The sequence below is a fragment of the Puma concolor genome, chromosome D1, assembly GCF_028749965.1.
Source record: "Puma concolor isolate L17-30 chromosome D1, mPumCon1.1.hap2, whole genome shotgun sequence".
Classification (NCBI taxonomy): Eukaryota; Metazoa; Chordata; class Mammalia; order Carnivora; family Felidae; genus Puma; species Puma concolor.
Window position 1 is genome coordinate 9,551,763 of NC_141676.1, and position 18,109 is coordinate 9,569,871.

Here is an 18,109-nt window from a genome sequence, read left to right on the forward strand (position 1 = left end):
TCTGCGGGGAATGGGGACTGAAAAGGTTCCAACAGAGGGCCGTGGACCAGGGCTGAGGGGCGGGGAGGGGGTGCAGTGTGGTAGCCCATGCCTGTCCAAGGAGTGCAGGTGGTCCCGTTGAGGTTTGCCAGCCTTTGGTTTGGAATGCTAAAGTGTGTGAAGCTGGGGCTGGACCTGTGGGGCCTAGGGCCCCTCCTGAAATTTCTGAGTCTCCTCACAGCCTAGAAGTGTGAGGGGAGGGCCTACAGATGCAAGCGTCCCTTCCAGTACCAAGGTGGGGGGGGGGGGTGTCTTTCCTGAACCCCTGGCCCCGGCATTGGGTGGTTCGTGACTACGGGGTGGACGTGTTCTTCATATGCTTTCGGCCATTAGGATTTTTTGAGTTGGGCTTTTTCACTGGGGAAGCCGGGGGCAGGGAGGATGGGAGATGGGTAGTGGGGAGGCCACTGTTGCCTCTGGGTGCAAAAGAGGGCCCCCATCCTTCCTGGCAGGGGGCTGAAGTGAGAGCCTGTTGGGAAACTAAGGGGGGGCAGTCCAGCCATAACCCCAGCCCATGCCCTTGGGACCAGCAGGAGAGTTAGTGTCTTTCACTCGGGCCCGGGGCCCAGACCACACTGGTGGCCCTCGTGGGAGGGGCTGGAGGTCTTTTTCTCCTCGGCGGGGACATGGCTGATGTGTGGGGTGGTCCTTGCAGAGGGAAAGGCACTGGGGCTGGCTGTCTGAAACCTGGAATCCTGCCTGGGTCACCCCCACCCTTGGCCCACAGTTCTCACCCATCCTGTTGAAATGTGCAGTCCTCGAGTTGGGGTCTGCCACCCGTCCCCCCACCCCCAAGCCTGAGTGACTATGGCCATCCTCTCTCACCTGAAGAAATGGCACTGGGCCCGGGGCCCCCAGACTCTCAGCGGGAAGGACCTCCCTGAGGCCTGCGGTTTCAGCCGCGGGACCCAGAGCCCGGGCAGGCACAGTAGGGGTATCTGCCAAATGTGGCCACAGACGGCACGGTCTTTACATGGTGCTTCTCCAGTGACTCTAGGTCGTTACCCCCGTCCCACAGGTGGGAAGCAGCTTCAGAGAACTTTGGTGACATTCGCAGGGGCTGGCGCGTACCCCAGCTCAGAGCCTGGCATGGACCCTGGCTTTGCCCTCCTGGGAGGCAGTGTCTGGGCCTGAGCAGAGGCTGAGAAGTTGGTCGGGCCAGAATTGGGTCAGATTTCCCTGCTGCGGCAAGGAGTCATCTCCTGAGTCCACCCGGGGCCTTGTAGACCTTGACCCTGAGGCTGATGCAGTGATTTCATACTCACCCCCCCCCCCCCACCCCGTGGGGGCTTCAGGCCGAAGACCTGGCTGCCCATCCTGCACAGCCACCCACCAGCTGTGTGAACCTGGGCAAGTTCTGCACTTCTGTAGACTCTGTCCCTCATCTGTGGGATGGGGACAGTCCCACAAATGCTACTGAGAGCCCTAAATGAGAGGGCATGGGCAGAGTATCCCAGCATCTGGCATGGTGGGAGTCCCCTGGGTGCGGACCCCAGCCCAGGGCCGCCATAGTGCTGCCATAGCCCCTCCTCGAGCCTCAGGGACCCCTTGCCAACGAGACTCTCCCCCACCCCCAAGGGTATTAGGAAAGATCTTTGGCATAAACGCTGTTGATGGAGTAACAGATGTGTTTTCCCACTTCATCTATCAGTCCCCGCTCCCTGCCAGGCAGGACTCAGCCAAGGAACCATGAGGCCACACTCTGGGCCAGTTCCAAAGCCTAGGGCAGGCCAAACTAGGTGCCTGGACAGGGCCACGTGAAGGGCTGGGAATGGGCTCATTGCGGGGGTCCCTGGGTCCCCAGCCCCTTTGTGTTACCTGGGAGGGGCACCGACATTGAGGGGCTGCTTGGTGACCGTGCCGGGGTCTAGATGACAGGGAGGAGCAGCTGATCCCCAGTCTTGCCTTTCACACTTTCCCCTCAGCAATCCTGAGTCTCACGACCCCTTGGCCTCGTCTTTCCTCCCTCCTGTGTGGGCCCCGCTGAGCCCCCTCCCCTCCACTTCCCCACTGTTATCAGTGGCCTGGCCCAGCCACTCACCCTCAGCCCAGCCACCGACGCTCAGAAGCTGCTGGCTCAGGAGCTGCCAGCTTTTGCTGACTGAGCGAGTCCAGAGGTGCTGTCTTGGCACAAACCAGTGCCGGCCGGGCCCTCTCCCTTCCTGCCTCCCTCCCTCCCCAGGGTCTGTTGCAAAGTGAGGGGTGTGGATGGACAGTGGGGGGTGGGGGACAGAGGCTGATGGCCCCCTCACTACCTCTAGGGTCTTCAACTTCAGGGAGAGAAGGATCCTGAGGCCCAGAGAAGGGTGTTTGCCTGAGCTCACAAGGCAGACCAGCGGAGAGAGCCCAGACTGCTCCCCACAGGGAGCAGGAAGACAGTCCGCCTGGCCTGGGCTATTTGGCAGAACTTTCCTACCTCAGCAATGCCTGCCCTGGCTGGGTCCTTCCTCTCCCTGCCACCCTAAATGGGGTATAATTTGCATAAAATTTGCATTATTGATAGCCAAGAAGGCGGTTCCCATTTAAGTGCCTCCTGGGTGCCAAGGTTTTATGCAGGTCACATCCATCCAGTGACCCTGGAGGTAGGGCCATTGGGATCCTCCCCACTTTGTAGAAGTGGAAACTCAGATTCTCAGCACTGGTGCATTTCCAGTCTTCTGCTAGACAGATAAACTGAGCACCTACTGTGTGCCAAGCTCAGCCCTAGGCCCTGAGCTAGAGAGGGTGGTTGACAAAGGTGAGTGAGTCGGGGCTTTGCTCCCAGGTGACCTCATGTTTGGTCCTTCTGCCCTTGACAGCCTCACGGGTAGAGTCCCTATTTTATAGAGTAGGCCGGGAGTGGCAGGTGCGCTGTCCAGGGTTGGTGCCTGGGCTCAGCTCTGGGTCTCAGGACCCCACCCTGTATTTGCTGTTTGCCTCGCAGCCAGCCCCACCCAGACGAGGGCCACCCGCCGCCCCTTGAGGCTGTCCCCGTCCCCTGGAAGAGCGTGGGCCCCTGCAAAAGCCACAGGACGGAGTCCCCAAGAGGCCTGGCGGAGACCCCTGGAGGGGAGGAGGCCCAAGGTGAGGAGGGCCCTGCGGCCGCCCCGCTGGATGTGCTCCGCCTGCGAAGCTCTTCCATGGAGATCCGCGAGAAGGGCTCAGAGTTCCTGAAGGAGGAGCTTCACAAAGCCCAGAAGGTGGGGGCTCAGAGGGCAGCGGGAGGGGCTGTGGGGACAAGGGGCCCGTCTGGAGGAGCTGTGGGCTCTCCCTGGGCACCCAGAGAGATTGTGCACCTGCCAGGGCTGGCTGCACGGAGGCCTGTGCTGGGCGTGAGGGAAGCACAGAAGAGAGTTCTGCTTGTGACTTTTGAAGGACTTCTAGAAGTCTTGACTTCTCTGAAAGCCTGTCCTAAGCTCTAATAGACTGGCGGGTGGGGCTTCAACATGCCACAAGCTAAATGGAAAATGCATCATAAACTGTAGGACAACAGAGGAAGGGCGGTCGGGGCCCAGAGGCCCACGTAAGATGACCCTGGCAGTGGAGCCTGATCGGGGCGGGTGGGGGGAAGCGGGGTGCCTGGTCCCATCCATGCCAGGCCTGGGGCCCCTGTGGGGCTCACAGCCACCCACCTGGAACCCCTCCCCCTCCCCAGGAGCTGAAGCTGAAGGACGAGGAGTGTGAGCGGCTGTCCAGAGTGCGGGAGCAGCTGGAACGGGAGCTGGAGGAGCTGACAGCCAGCCTGTTTGAGGTGTGGTGGCCGGCTTGGCGGGGGCGGGGGGTGGTTGCAGGGTGGGGAACGCGGCTGCCGTGTGTCCGCAGGCCCCTCTGCACTCACACGGAGCCTGCCTTCTTCCCAGGAAGCCCACAAGATGGTGCGAGCAGCCAACACGAAGCAGGCAGCGTCGGAAAAGCAGCTGAAGGAGGCGCGGGGCAAGGTGAGGGCCCCGCGTGCTTCGAGCCACACCCAGAGCTCCCGCCCTGCCCCGCCAGCCCCCAAGAGCGCTGGGCTTTCGCCACCCGGTGGGACCCCGGCGTGTTCTCGTGGGTGGCGGGGATGGTTAGACCACGGCCCAGGACGTCGAGGCAGAGGTGTCTGAGACGACACAGCTCCCCGGGGACCCCAGCAGCGTTCGCACCGCACCAGAGACCTTTGCGGGGCCTCACCAGGGCAGGGAGGATCCCGTGGGCAGTGTAATTTCTCCTGCCTCCTTCCATAAGCCCTTTACAAAGCAGAAACCCCAGGCTGGCTGTGGGAGCCTGGGCCGGTAGCTTCCTCTCTTGGAGTCTATTTGCACATCTGTAAAATGCGAGGGCTGTGTGGTTCCTGGCTCCTGAGGGCCCCTCAGTGGGAAGCCCGGCCAGCTCCCAGACAGGTGCACGTCACAGAGCCCTGACGTACAGTGTGACCTCAGGCAGGCCGCGTTTCCTCTCTGAGCCTCAGTTTCCTTAGCTGTGAAATGGGTGTGTCAGTCCCCCCTTCAAAGGCCATTCCAAGGGTAACAGCAGGGGTCGGGTACTAGTCACTGCCGGGACAGGCTGTCCTGAGCCGGGGCGGCAGGCAGGGGCAGCCTGGGCAGCGTTAGCCCTGGACTAAGGTTGACATCCACCTCACCCCGGCCAGATCGACATGCTGCAGGCAGAGGTGACAGCCTTGAAGACACTGGTCCTCACGTCCACACCGGCCTCTCCCAACCGCGAGCTCCACCCACAGCTGCTGAGCCCCACCAAGGCCGGGCCCCGCAAGGGCCACTTGCGCCATAAGAGCACCAGCAGCACCCTCTGCCCCGCCGTGTGCCCCGCTGCCGGACATACCCTCACCCCGGACAAGGAGGGCAAAGAGGTGAGGGGCGGCGGGCGGGCGGTGGTGGACGTGGGACAGGGAGACAGTGCCCAAAGTCCCCCAGGCAGTGGGGCCCAGTGGAGAGGCCTGACCCCTCACAGTGTGACCTGGAGCCTGGCCTGCCCTCTCTGGGCCTCTGTGTCCTCTGGGAGGGCTGGACAGGTTTCTGTGATAGGAGGTTTGGGCCTCGGCCTCTGGGTGTACCACGTGGGGGGCCTGATAGGCCCTCCAAGCCCCTCTAAGCAGTAGGTGATGTTCTGTGCGCCTGAGGCTGGCCTTGGCCTGAGGGCCTGCCTTGGGTGGGGGGATGGGGGAGTTCTGCTTGGAGACACAAGGAGGCCTCGGCCTAAGGAGGCCACTGCTGGGCCTCTGGGGACAGGCTGCTTGGACCCTGGGCGCCCACAGCCCTGACGCCCAAGACCATCTTGGGACATCCCTGGACTCGAGGGTCCTCGACACCTTCTGGCTCTGGTGCCTAGACAAGCATAGCATTTGGGAGCTGTCTCCCTCCCTGCCTGGGTGGCTGGGTGCGTGGGCTGCTTGGTCCAGGCTGGGCAGCAGCCACAGGTCCTTGGCCACAGGTCCTTTGGCGAGTGAGGTCACCTGTCAGAGCCTCAGTTTCCTCACAAAAGTAGGGCCTCCTGGGGCTATGGGGCGCTGACGAGACCTGGATGTCAGGAGCTCGGCTCAGGGCTGCACCCGGCGAGCCCTACAAGGGCTGTCGTGGGATTCTGTTTCCTGTGGTCTTTGACACCAAGGCAGCCCCCAGCCCGCTCCTGCCCTATGTCTCTGGAGCCTCCAGGGAGGAGGTGCGGGCCAGGCCTCTCTCCCTCCCCCCACTTCCAAGCTCTCAGCTTCCGACTGAACACTAACATCTCCTTCCTCCCGTCTGTCTCTGTGCACCTGTCTGTCTGTCCGTCCGTCTGCCCTGCCCACCCAGCCCGGGCTGGCCCCCCTCCTCTCCCTGCTCCTCTGCGTGGTCCCCAGCAAGGCTGTTCACCTCACCTACGAGCCGGCTTGGCAGCTCCTACCTGGGGAGCCGCCCACGGCCCCCACCTCCACCTCTGCTACCTCTCTCTCCTTTTCCCGACAGGTAATGGCCGCAGAGAGGGGCCGCCCCTCCGTCCCCCACCCCCAGCCTCACTCACACTGCACGTGCCCCAGGGCGGCCAGCGGGTCGCCTCTCCAGAGCAGGCGGCCCGCGTGTGTTCCCTCTGTGTGCCTGTGTCTGTGTGTGCCGTGGTACCTGTGTGTACGGGGAGGGGGGCGGGGGTCCCGCGGGGCCACTTTTCAACTTCTCCCCCTCCAGGAGGCAGTGAGGGTCTTCAGGAAGGGGCCCTGGACCCAAGTAGAGGCAGGAAGCTAAAAGCACACTTGGATGTGCAAGTTTGAGTTCTGAGGTCTTTGGGGCGAAAGGAAGGAGGCCGTCCTTCCTCGGGACTCAGCCTCCCTCCCTGGCCACTGGGGACAGACTCGCCGGCAGGCTGGGGCCCGTCCGGCAACGTCCCCGCCTCCCCACCGCTGTGGGCTCTGCCCATCCCGACCATGCTGCCTCTCCCCCCCACCCAGCGCCTTGACCGCTGCGCCCCGCTCACCCTCCCCCACAGGTGGACACGACCCTGTTCGCAGAGTTCCAGGCCTGGAGGGAATCCCCCACCCTGGACAAGTCCTGCCCCTTCCTTGAAAGGGTGTACCGGGAGGACGTGGGCCCCTGCCTCGACTTCACCATGCAGGAGGTGAGGCAGGGCAGAGGGCGGCCGACCCGGGGCCCAGCGCCTCAGCCAGAGGTCAGCCCCTCACTGCTCCACCTGCTGCCCCGCTTTGTTGCAGCTCTCGGCGCTGGTACGGGCCGCCGTGGAGGACAACACGCTCACCATCGAGCCCGTGGCTTCGCAGACGCCGCCCACGGCGAAGGTGGCCGCGGTGGAGTGTGGCAGCACCAAGTACGTTCAGCGCCCTTCCCCCTTCCTTGCGCACTTGAGAGAGCCACACCTAGCCTTGAGCTCTGCCGAGGGGGTGGCCAGGGATTGAGCCTCAGGCCTGCCTGTGGAGGGTCCGGGTGTGGGACCCGAGAGGAGCAGGGGCGGGGGGTGGGCTAGAGTGCAAAAGCACGGTGGCTGCCATCACCACCCCCCTCTCCCCCCCCACCCCGGTCCTGTGCGGGGAGGAATCTTTGGCAGAAGTTGCTGCCTTTAGTCACGGACCCCCAGACCATCCAGGGGGGTCTGGGAGCTGGAGTCTCCCTCTTCCCAGCCTGACAGACATCCCTCTCCCACCCCCAACTCTCTCTCCCACAATGGGCTCTGGGCCCCGACTGACATGTAAGTGAAGTCATTTGTTGGCTCCCCTGCTGCTAATAAATAACCAAACAGCCCTCATGTCTTGGCTTTCCTGCTACTCAGCTGGCATCGAGCAGGGCTCGCAGCAGAACAAAATAGCCTTGGTAGAGCAAGGGGCAGAGACAGGGAGCATTTTCCCTTGGCAGCCCAGGATTTGACCTGCCAGGGAGGCCCCTTGGGGAGAGTCTTGTCACTCATGGGAATATTTGAGCCATTTTGAAGGATGAGTGGCAGTTTGCCAAGTAGGGATGTGCCTTGCAGGCAGAGGGGACAACATGAGTGAAGGTGTGAGAGGCCACGGTATGAATGGAAGCATCACTGGGTTTGCAGAGCGGTGGCGTGGGTAGCGAGATGGATGGGGCTGAGGCCACACAGGAGGGCCAGAGTGTAAAGGGCCTTGAATGAAGTTTGGGCTTTGACCCACTAGGCCAGCATTTCACAAGCTCATCAGTAGATGTACCCTGCAAAGAGGGTTGCCAAGTGCAGTCAGAGTCACAGTGAATCTGGAGGCAGCAAAGGCACTGATAAGTCCTGCACCCCAGGAGCCTACTTTACCTTCCTCTGCTCTGGATTCTCCATAACGGTTTCCTGGGCAGTAGCAAAGCAGTGGGGAAAGATGATGGGCTACATACGGGCTTTTGGAGGAGCCCCTGGCTGTAACGTGGAGCTGAGAGGATCCAGGCAAAAGGCCCCTTGCGTGGCCTAGCCTGGGGACTTGGTGACAGAGTGGAGGAGAGAGAAGACTCTTGTTTAGCTGGGGAGGGCATCACTGAGTCTGAGGGTCCCGATAAAGTAGGCGGACTGCAGAGAGTGGAGCTTTGGTACACCCGGCATGAGGTTGACTGAACTCTCCTGCCCAACAGTGGCGAGGTGAGGGCTTTAGGGGTGGGATCCAGCTTAGTTCCGAGATCTATCCCAGGGACTTCTAGGGCTGCCCCTTCCTTGGCCTGGCCCTGGGCTCCTTGGGAAGCTGGGGTCGAGGGAGGGGCTGCCAGGTCCCACCACCCGTGTCTGTTTGCCTCTCCCTCCCTCTGTGCATCTTTCTGGCTGCTGCGTCCTGCCTGCGTGAGCTGGGTGGGCGAGCCTCAGCCAGCCTCCAAGGCCCCCTCTGCTTTCCTCTAGTACCTGTGCCCTGAGCGGGCTGGCTCGTGCCTGTCGCCACCGAATCCGGCTTGGGGACTCAGAGAATCACTATTACATCTCACCGTCCTCCCGGGCCAGGGTAAGTCATCTAATGGGAGTGTCACTTGGCTTCTCAGGGGCACATTGGGCTGGGGCTCCGGGCTCCAGGCCTGGGAGCACAACCTTGATCTGCAGAGCAGGGCACAGGCTCAGAGAGGTACAGAGACTGACTGGGGCCACACAGCCGAGCCTGGTGAATTAGTTTGTCATTACTGCAAAACAAATGACCATAAACTTAGTGGCTTAAAACAACACCTGTTTATCATCACGGTCTCCCCGGGGCAGGAGTCAGCCCAGCTTAGCTGGATCTTCTGCTCAGGGTGTCAGAGGCTCCAGTCAAGGGGTAGGCTGGCTGCTTCCTTCCTGGGGATAGTGGTCCTCTTCTGAGCTCCCATGGCCATCAGCAAGACTCAATTCCTAGGGGTGAAGGACTGAGGGACCTGGGTGCTGGCCGAAACCTAACCATGGGAGTGACATTAGAGTTCAGGTTAAAGTTCCAGGCTCCTGACTCCCAGCTCAGGCTCTGGCCCCAGGCTCTTGAGAACGTTCTGAGGCACGTCTGTTACTCGAGCGTGACTGTCAGTGGCAGGTGCCACGAGGGCTCCGGGAATCCCAGCTTCCGTCCTCACATGCCAAGTGGCCCGGGCTGCGTCAGTGGACCTCACTGAGCTGGGGGCAGGGGTCGGGTGGTCCTCGTTCCTCTGTCCCCTCACAGACTGTGAACAGGACTGTAAGGAGCCAAAGAGAATGTGTGAGAAGGTTCTGAAGCTTGGTACAAAGGTGACACAGTGTGGGTGGGTCCTCCTTTAGGAACCATCTCCTGCCCTCAACCTACTAGAGGCTCCTCACAGGGATCAGAGTGGACAGATGGTCCCACTGCTGGGCAGCTTGTTTGGTTACGACAGCTCCCGCAGGGCGTCCAATGTGTTGTCCTGGCCACCCCCACGGCAGTGAGCTGAGCCCCATTTGCATATGGGGAGTCTATGCCTTAGGAGGGGGTACAGCCTAGACCCGGAGGCTCCCCATTCTGAACCCAGTCCCCCTTCGCTGCAGCCTCCGCCCCACGCATCTGTGCCCAGAGCCCTGTCCGGTGGCATTTTCCTGAGCCCCTCCAGGGCTCACCAGAAGGATCTGCGCCAGACATTCCGTGCCTGGCAAAACTACCTCTAGAACCTTGTTTCTTCCAGGCCTGCTATGTCTCTGCGTTGGGCAGAGCTGGGATGGGAGACGAGAAGGGTGTGAAGTTTCAGGATGTGGTGCCCACACTCCGAAGAGACCAAGGAGTGTGGAATCCACAGGGAGAAGAGATTTGTGTCCCCAAAGTGCAGCCCTGGGGAGAGAACCTCCCTGCTCGGTGCCACACCTCGTTCACCAGCCTCCTGTGGGGGCCCGCTGGCCACTGGGAAACACCACGGCCTGGCCCACAAGCTTCTCCTGCACCGACCTCTGCCCTGACCCCCCTGCGCCTGCTTCGTCCTGCTGGCCAGGATTCCTACATGGTTGAGGGCCCAGGGGTGTTGTCCCCTCCCTGCAACTCTGGACCCTGCGGGTTCCCACACGCTTGACGTCCCTGCCCCCAGGCGCCGGACATTCAGTACAGGCTGCCGTGGGCACAGCTGCCAGCTACCCTCTGCCCTTTCTTAGGCTGAGTTCCCTAGAAGCTGAGCCCCGGACGAAGATTTTATGCTATTCTTAGGAGGCATGAATGCGGGATAGGGTGGGCAGAGGAGTGTCCGGCCTCAGCTGGAGTCTGGCTGCAATCTGATCCGTGGGGGCCCTGGAGCCCAGAGTGGGTTCCACCCTGAGGCAAGGGAGCTGACCTTTTATACACCGCATGTGGGCCAGTCGCTGGCTGTGGCATGCAGGGGATGGGGGGACGGAGGGGCACCTAGGAGCCATTAGTGGACGACCCTCTCAGTAGTGGGGAGAGGGGGCCCCAGCCTGGGGAAGGGGCCTGGGCAGGTACCAGCAGCACCCTCTCTGCGGTATGTGAGTCTTCGTGGAAGGGCCAACTTGGGGTCTGCGGTGCCCAGCACAGGGCCCAACATGGAGCAGGCCTCAGGCCAAGCTGGGTGCTTCAGGCCTAGGGATCCAGGGCAGCCCCGGTGAGCAGCTCCGGATCCCCCTGTCCCATCTGGCATTACCAGGAGCACTGGGCCAAGGCCTGGCTGGCCGGGGCCTCCAGCGCCCAGAGCAGGCAGGCCTGCCTGGGGACGAGTGTGGTTTCTAGGGCAAGCCACCTGGTTTCATCTTCCAGCTCAGCCACTGACTGTTTCGTGGCCTCTATAATTGCTGTCCGGTGGCTTCATTCTTGGAGTCTCTGCTTTCCTCCTGGGTCAACTGGGAATGATAGGCATGTCTGCCTCACTCGGATACGCGTACCGGGTTAAACGTTAGCTGCTGCTATTGTTCTTCCCAGGAGCAGGACTAATACCACTGTTGGCAATTAAATTTGAGAGCCCGGTCCTGTGCCACTCAGGGAGCATTCATTATCTAGCTTTGATGGAATGTGGGATTTGTGGCTCGGGTCTCCGACCTGCCCTGGCTCTTGGGGGGACCCTAAGCGTGAGGGCTGGCAGGTCACAGCCTCTTCACTTGTGTCCACAGATCACCGCAGTGTGCAACTTCCTCACCTACATCCGCTACATCCAGCAAGGCCTGGTGCGGCAGGAAGGTGAGCGCCCCCTGGTGGCCGGCGAGGGCAGCGCCTGGGAGGGATGGGGGCAGCGAGAGGGCGGGCCAGCATCTGAGGGGTCGACCGGCTGGGCTTTGCCCTGACAGAGGGGAGGACCCTGCCAGGGTCTGCCGGGTCCGGCTGCCTTCTCCCACCCAGCAACCTCTCCCAGGCCCCGGGGCTCCCTGTTACCGGCCTGGCATCAGAAACTTTGCACGATGGAGTGTCCCTTGTGAATCTCCTCCCCGCTGGGGGTAACCTCCTCACGGCCGGTCGTTTGACACTGAACGCTGCCTCCCACTTGACTCTTGCCAGGGCTGGTCCTGCATCCACCTGTTATCCCCTTCAGCCCTATTCTGCAAGGTCTAGCTTCCCGCCCCTCCTCCAAACTCGGTTCCCTGCTGCCCAATCCGTTTGGAGTCTGAGCCTCTCCTCCCCAGCTTGGGGGTCAAGGCCTTGGAGGGGATCTTGGGCTGAATCCATGGCTCTGCTGACTGCTCGGGGTCTCTGAGACCCCAAGGATACGGGTTGGAAATCACCACCAAATGTGTGGCAGCGTGTTTGTGTGGGTGGGTGTCAGGCCGTAGGGGTGGTGTCACCTCTCCCACTGGTACGGTGCAGAGTGGGTTCAGCCCTCAACAGTTTGCAAGGCCTCAGCGTGGCGCTTGTAAGAGGTCCAGCCACTTACTGAGGTTATCTGTCCTGGGGGACCGGGGAGCCCTAGGGTACCTGCCAGCTGCCCTGCCCAAAGCTAGGGAACGGGGGCTGGACCATCTGCCTGAGGTGACCCTGTCACTGAGCCCTCCACCTTCTCTCTGCCTGCAGCGGAGCCGATGTTCTGGGAGATCACGAGGCTGCGGAAGGAGATGTCGCTGGCCAAGCTTGGCTTCTTTCCCCAGGAGGCCTAGGGCATGGCCGGAGCCTGGAGGGGGGCTCTGAGCCACAGCCAACACCTGCCCCGGCACAGACAGACAGGAAGACAGGGTCCTGGCGCCAGCCCTGAGCCAGAAGCCGAGCAGATGGACAGATGGCCAGGCCATGGAGGCCTTGCTGAGCCGGTACCAAATCTTCATCCCGGGAAAGACAGGACCTCATGAGCTGACCCTTCGCCCTTCCCCAGTGGCCCTACAGCCACCAGGAGACTTTCAAGAAGGCACCAAAGACCAAGGAGCTTGGACCCACACTCAGGGGCTCAGCACCCCCTTTGCAGGCCTGGGAGCTCCTGCTTGCAGTCACCTTGTTGCTGTGATGTCCTCAGAAAGGGCTCACACTGGGTGGCCTGACCTCCAGGGTATCTCCCACCTCGGTTCCCAAGCCCTGGGCCACCAGCACCCCCGTGTGGCCATCCCTCCCCCATTCCCGTGGGGGCAGTGCGGCCACAAGGGGCTGTCAAGGACTTGCACACCATCTGCTTGAGAACTACCCCAAACTGTTCTTAAGATGGATCAGGGCCCCTCCTCCCACCCTCGCACTTGACCTTCCCCCCCTCCTCCATCTGAGCCTTGTGCTCCTGGAGGCCCTGCCCCCACCACTGGAAGGATTAGGATACTTTGCTCCCGAAGTAAAATACAGACAGGGCCTCAGGACACCGTGTCTGTGTTCAGCTGTGGGTGGCCGTTCAGACAGTGGGGGCTGAGGTCGCCAAGCCCTGTACACAGGACCGGGGGAGGGTGGGCAGGACGCAGGCCCCTCCTCGCCCCTCACAGCCCACTCAGGACCGGGGTCCAACCTGGACACATCCCTCACCGTGGCCGATTTCCTCCTTTGAATGGAATGTAACACGATCTCTATTTAATAAAGGAAGGCTTTGTTGGTAGAGGCTGGGCAGCCACGCGCCTTCACTCCTCCGCCCTGGGGCTCAGGCCAAGGCTTGGGCATCTGAAGGAATGAAACCAAATCCTTCCCTAGCCCGCCCTCGTGCTTGGGATTAGGCCCAAATCCTGAAGGGATTGCTGTAGGGAGTACCACTCGAGTCTTCTCCAGCGGGTCCAGTCCGTGGGGCTGTGGGTTAGCAGGGCCGATCCCCACCTCCTCTCCCCTGCGGGGTGGCCTCCTGTGGGGAGAGTGGAGCCGTCTCAGGGGCACCTTGGGCAGATCCCCCTCTGGTATCCCTGCCTATTTTATTATTTTTTTAAATGTTTATTTAGTTTTGAGAGACGGAGAGAGATAGACCATGAGCGGGGGAGGAGCAGAGAGAGAGGGAGACAGAGTCTGAAGCAGGCTGCAGGCTCCAGGCTCTGAGCTGTCAGCACAGAACCCGATGCGGGGTTCGGACCCACGAGCCATGAGATCATGACCTGAGCCAAAGTCTGATGCTCAACCCACTGAGCCACCCAGGCTCCCCCTCCCTGCCTCTTTCTAATGGAAGGTTGGAGTTCACAGTCAAAACCTCAGGGCTGCTGGGTGTGAGTGCAAGACAGTGGTGTGGGGATCGATTGGTGATGTCTGCAGGCAGCGCAGGCAGGCAGGCAGGGATATGAGGGCTGTGGCCTTGCCAGCCACTCCCGCTCTTAGATGGTTTCTTCGCAAGGAAAAGTAGTCACAGGGTGGGCCTGGAGAGGTGTCTTGTGATTCCACATCCCCTCCCCACCTGTAGCGGTGTGGGTCCAGGCCAGTGGGGGAGGGGGAGGGGCATAGCAGCCTTGGAAATCCGTGTGTGCTGGGGCTGGTGATACCTTGAAGGGGCCCCGATTAGCCTGAGGCCTCAGGGCCTCTCAGCTAGTAGATCAGGACTCTGTCAAGGCCACCCAACCCTGTCACCCTGTCCAGCCGCCAGCCTGGTCCCTCTTGATCTCCAGCCTCGCAGATTTCCTCCCATCCCTGCCCCCAGCTTCCATGGCCCCGGACAAGCCACACCCAGGGCCAAGGAGACACCAGACAACATTTCAGAGCCCTGGCAGCGGGTCCCACACCCCAGACTTGCTCTGCCTGGCCCTGTGATAGGATTTCCTGTCAGGCCTAGAGGGTTGTGGTGGGCAACGAGACGTGTGAGGGACCAAGGGACACGCAGTCTGGCCTCAGTATCTCCCAACAGTAGCTGATACTAACACATTTAACCCTCAGGGCTGTCCTGGGAGGTACCGTTTCCCCGTTTTGCAGATAAAGCTCCTGAGGCACTGAGAGTTCACCCAGGAAACGGTGGCCCTAGATAGGAATGGATGAGACCAGCTCCAGAGCCGGCATCCTTTTTTTTTTTTTCTTTTCTTTTAATATTTATTTTTGGGAGAGCGCCAGTGGGGGAGGGACCGAGAGAGAAGGACGGAGCATCCGAAACTCGCCCTACGCTGACAGGCAGGCAGCGTTTATGGGGCTGAAACTCACGAGCCACGAGATCATGACCCGAGCCGAAGTCGGACACTCAACCCACTGTGCCACCCGGGTGCCCCAGAGCCAGGATCATTTTCCTAGACACCTGCCTTGTGCCTGGCGCTGGATTAGTCCTATTGTCCAGAGACGGAGAAACTGAGTGTCAGGCAGTGACAGAAGCGCATTTCCATCTAAGTTGGCTTCCCACGTTTTCCCCTGCTTACAGCCGCCCCCACCCCAGCTCTTCAGGCTTCTGGGGGTGCGCAGGGGCTCTCCGGAGGGGGCTCACGGCTTTGGCTCTTGGAGTCGGGAGAGGATTAACCGACATCGGCCGTTCGGGAGTTGTGCCTCTTAAGTGAATTTTCTAGATAACTCACTCGGGCCTCTCTAAGTGCTCCTGGTACATGTGGCCACCTGTTAAAAGCTAGCTCCAACCATAGCCATTGAGCCTGAGCCCAGCCACACGCTGGCCTTACGCACCGCTCTGCTGTGTCACAGTCTGCAATCTGCCAAGCCTGCCCTCGTGTAATGCTGCCAGGATTGCGTACCCGGGCAATGGGCTCCTCTCTGGGCCTCAGTCTTCTCATCTGTGAGTTGGGAGAATGGGACTAAATGACCTTCGCAGCTCCCCCACCCCTTTCTCGTGTCTTTTATGGTGGCAAAAAACATAACGATTTACTAGTCTCTTTACCCACCCATCCCTTGAGGGGCATCTGGGTTGTTTCTACCCGTTAGCTACCGTGAATAATGCTGTGATGAATAGGAGAGGGCACTTATCTCTTTGAGACCTTGCTTTCGGTTCCTTTGGTGATTTACACAGAGAGGCGGACTGCTGGGCGATATGTGGTAGTCCTGTCTTCAATTTGTTGACTTGTGTCTTCTACACTGTCTTCCACAGTAGCTTTGCCTTTTTACCATCTTGCCGGCAGCGCGGGGTTGGGGGGGGGTCCCGATTTCTCCACACCCTTGCCAACGCTTGCCACGTCGGTGTTTTTGGATAATGGCCACCCTCATGGTTGTGAGGTGATAGCTCACTGCGGTTGTGATTTCTAGCGCTCTGATGATCGGTGGTGTTGAGCATCTTTTCATACGCTCGTCGGCCACTTCTATGCGCCGCCTTCTTACTCAGGGACCTTCGGAGGAGCCTGTGCTATAGCGACGCCGTCAGGGACAGACTTTCGTGGCTGGTGGGGCCACAGCTCGTACATGATTCTGTGGCCCTGGCCCCCTCAGACTGTACCCTTCGCCGAAGAGTTGTGTCCGGGCCTGGTCCCCAAGCCCACGGTGTGGTGAACTTTAACTCAAAGCCAAGTTGCAAAGCTCTGACCTGTGTCTGCCGCCGAGCACGTGCCTGGGCCTGGTGACTGCTCTTGCCGGTAGGCCCAGAGCTTTTGGGGGTGAATTTGCCCGCTGGCCTGGCCTGCCCGAGTCTCACTGGGCTCTAGGACAGTGGCTGGTGGTTCCACAGCGGGCGGAGACGCGAGTGTGTCCCACGAGAGGCTCATGGCCAGGAGAGGCCCCGCAGGGGCCGGGACAGGGGCCAGCCAGTGGTTCGAGGGGCTCCCCTCAAACCTCAAGCACAAGCACAAAAACCCTCCCCCCAAAATGCTGCAGCTGGCCAGACCCTCCCTTGTCTTTCAGCTAGTTCTCCCCTCCCCCTGCCTAAACCCAGGGCCTGGCGGTGGCCCAATGGCAGCTCAGGAACGCCAAGTGGAGCCTCTCCCTTTCCAAGTGGTCTGAGAGGCTTCGAGATGCCCTGACATGGAGGGTGTGGGGACTGGGATAATGGAGTCTCAAGCTCTCCCAGACCCCCTGATTTTAGGAGCGTTGCAAAGTCCCCTGGGTGGAAGCCTGGAGTGGTCAAGCCACCGATGGAAGCCTCGAGGCCTGCAGAGAAATCACACGTGGGAAGCTGTTGGCTGGGTTATGAGGGAGAGACCCCCAGTTCAGGCCTTAGGGGACCACAGCCACAGGGGGCAGGGGAGCTCCACGACCTCTCTCTCCTTGCTGGGAGAAAGTGGCTGGAAGGGTGGCACTGTCCTGAGCCCTGTCTTTGCTTTACCTCCTGGGGACCCTGTGCAGGCCTTCATCTTCCTCACCTCTCTGGGGGCAGCTGGGGCAAGGGGAGGTTCCAACCCACTCCAGTCCCCCAGCTGCCTTGCACGTGGCTGAGACCAGGGGAGTGGGGAAAGGGGTCAGCATTAGGGGAACATGGAGGGCTGCTAAAGATGCGGTGGGGGGGGGGCCATGCCCCTGGGGGGCGGCTGGATTTGGGTGCGGGAGCTTCAGGTCCCCTAAGAGCCTGCCTCGGCTATCCTGGTGCTTCTGTGCAAACCTGGTAGGGTTCTGCTGTCACCTCCCACCTCAGCCGCCAGCCACACACCTCTATCCACCCGGCCCCCAACACGCACGCATGCTCAGGGAGGCGGTTCAAGGAGGAGTCGGTGCTCAGGCCATCCAGGGCCATAGTGACCGCAAGGCCTGACCGGTCGTCCTGGCAACCGAATAGAGGTCTGGTGGTACCAAGGAGAACCCAGAAGCCCCTTCAGCCTTTCTTGGCAGCCTGGCCTCCTGCCCCACAAATTCCAGCTATCATGATATCCTACAAACTGTGAAACCAAGATAAAAAGTTAGTGTATCAGGGGCACCCAGGCGGCTCAGTCAGTTCAGCCGTGCGACTTCAGCTGGGGGCATGATCTCACAGTTCGTGGGTTCGAGCCCCGAGTCAGGCTCTGTGCTGACAGCTCAGAGCCTGGAGCCTGCTTCGAATTCTGTGCCTCCCTCTCTCTCTGCCCCTCTCCCACTCACACTGTGTGTGTGTCTCTCTCTCTCTCTCAAAACATAAATAAACATTAAAAAATAAAGTTACAAGAGAAATACCCTCAGTGTTCTCAAAGTGCATTCTCTGAGCCAGCACATCAGCATCACCACCCTTGGAACCCGTTCCAAATGCAGTTCTCTGCCTTCAGACCTGCCCTGCCGAATCCCACTCTGCGGGTGAGCCCAGCCGGCCTGTCATGACAAGCTCTCCCATGATTCTGATGCGGTCAAGTTTGATACCTGCTACCCTGCCACATAACCTCAGCCTGATTTCATTTCACGTTGAGTGTGAACGCTTCGCTTTTAGGAACAGGTGTCTTTATCTCAAAAAAAAAAAAAAACAAAAAAAAAAAAACAAAAAACCCTACAAAGTAATTTGGGGAGCCCCCTACACCCTCAAAAGGACTTGAATTTATTTAAGCCAAAAGCGGGGGAAGGGGACTGTAACAGGCAAGCCATCCAGCAGAGCACCCGTGAATGCCAGCGCCCCGCCCCCGACTCCGGTGCCCCCTTCTCCCCTTCCACGCCACCGGCCACCCTTCGGGATCCCAACCCTGCAGTTCCAACGGCCCCCGCAGACGGCCCCCGCGTGGGGCGGGTTGGCCCGGCCACGATCCTCAGCCCCGACGGCGGCCTCGTCGCCCCGCCGCTGGGGCGCCCCGATTGGCGGAAAGCTGTTTACAGTCGCCTCGAGGTAGCGTCCCCACCTCTGTGCGCTCAGGATTTAACGTTCCAGGACGCGTGGCTCGAAACCCCGTGTGCGCAGACTGTCGTTCCAAGCGCCGCCGGCGCAGACCTGGGCCCCGAGGGCACGCGCGGCGCCGGCCGAGGGTGTAAAGTCCCCGTCCCTCTCCCGTGTCCCCCGCCCCACCCGCGGGGCCGGGAACGGACGACACCCCCGGCAGCGCCGGGCGTGGTGGCCGCGGC

At 60.9% G+C, this 18,109-nt stretch overlaps 1 protein-coding gene across 9 annotated transcripts in view; it reads left to right on the plus strand.

Annotated features, from left to right (window-relative positions):
• Positions 1 to 12,872, plus strand: part of RAB3IL1 (RAB3A interacting protein like 1) — a 42,356-nt gene extending 29,484 nt beyond the window's left edge. For 6 of the 9 annotated variants that reach the window (XM_086677188.1, XM_086677189.1, XM_086677192.1 and 3 more), the window contains 10 exons: positions 2,963 to 3,218; positions 3,674 to 3,769; positions 3,879 to 3,956; positions 4,643 to 4,861; positions 5,802 to 5,954; positions 6,469 to 6,597; positions 6,692 to 6,804; positions 8,323 to 8,422; positions 10,990 to 11,056; positions 11,882 to 12,872. In XM_086677188.1, coding sequence (XP_086533314.1) covers positions 2,963 to 3,218; positions 3,674 to 3,769; positions 3,879 to 3,956; positions 4,643 to 4,861; positions 5,802 to 5,954; positions 6,469 to 6,597; positions 6,692 to 6,804; positions 8,323 to 8,422; positions 10,990 to 11,056; positions 11,882 to 11,964 — 1,294 coding nt within the window. In that variant the 3' untranslated portion in view covers positions 11,965 to 12,872. The remainder of the gene's footprint in view (positions 1 to 2,962; positions 3,219 to 3,673; positions 3,770 to 3,878; positions 3,957 to 4,642; positions 4,862 to 5,801; positions 5,955 to 6,468; positions 6,598 to 6,691; positions 6,805 to 8,322; positions 8,423 to 10,989; positions 11,057 to 11,881) is intronic. The other 3 variants (XM_086677193.1, XM_086677190.1, XM_086677195.1) reach the window with 2 other exon arrangements.
• Positions 12,873 to 18,109: the final 5,237 nt, after the last annotated feature.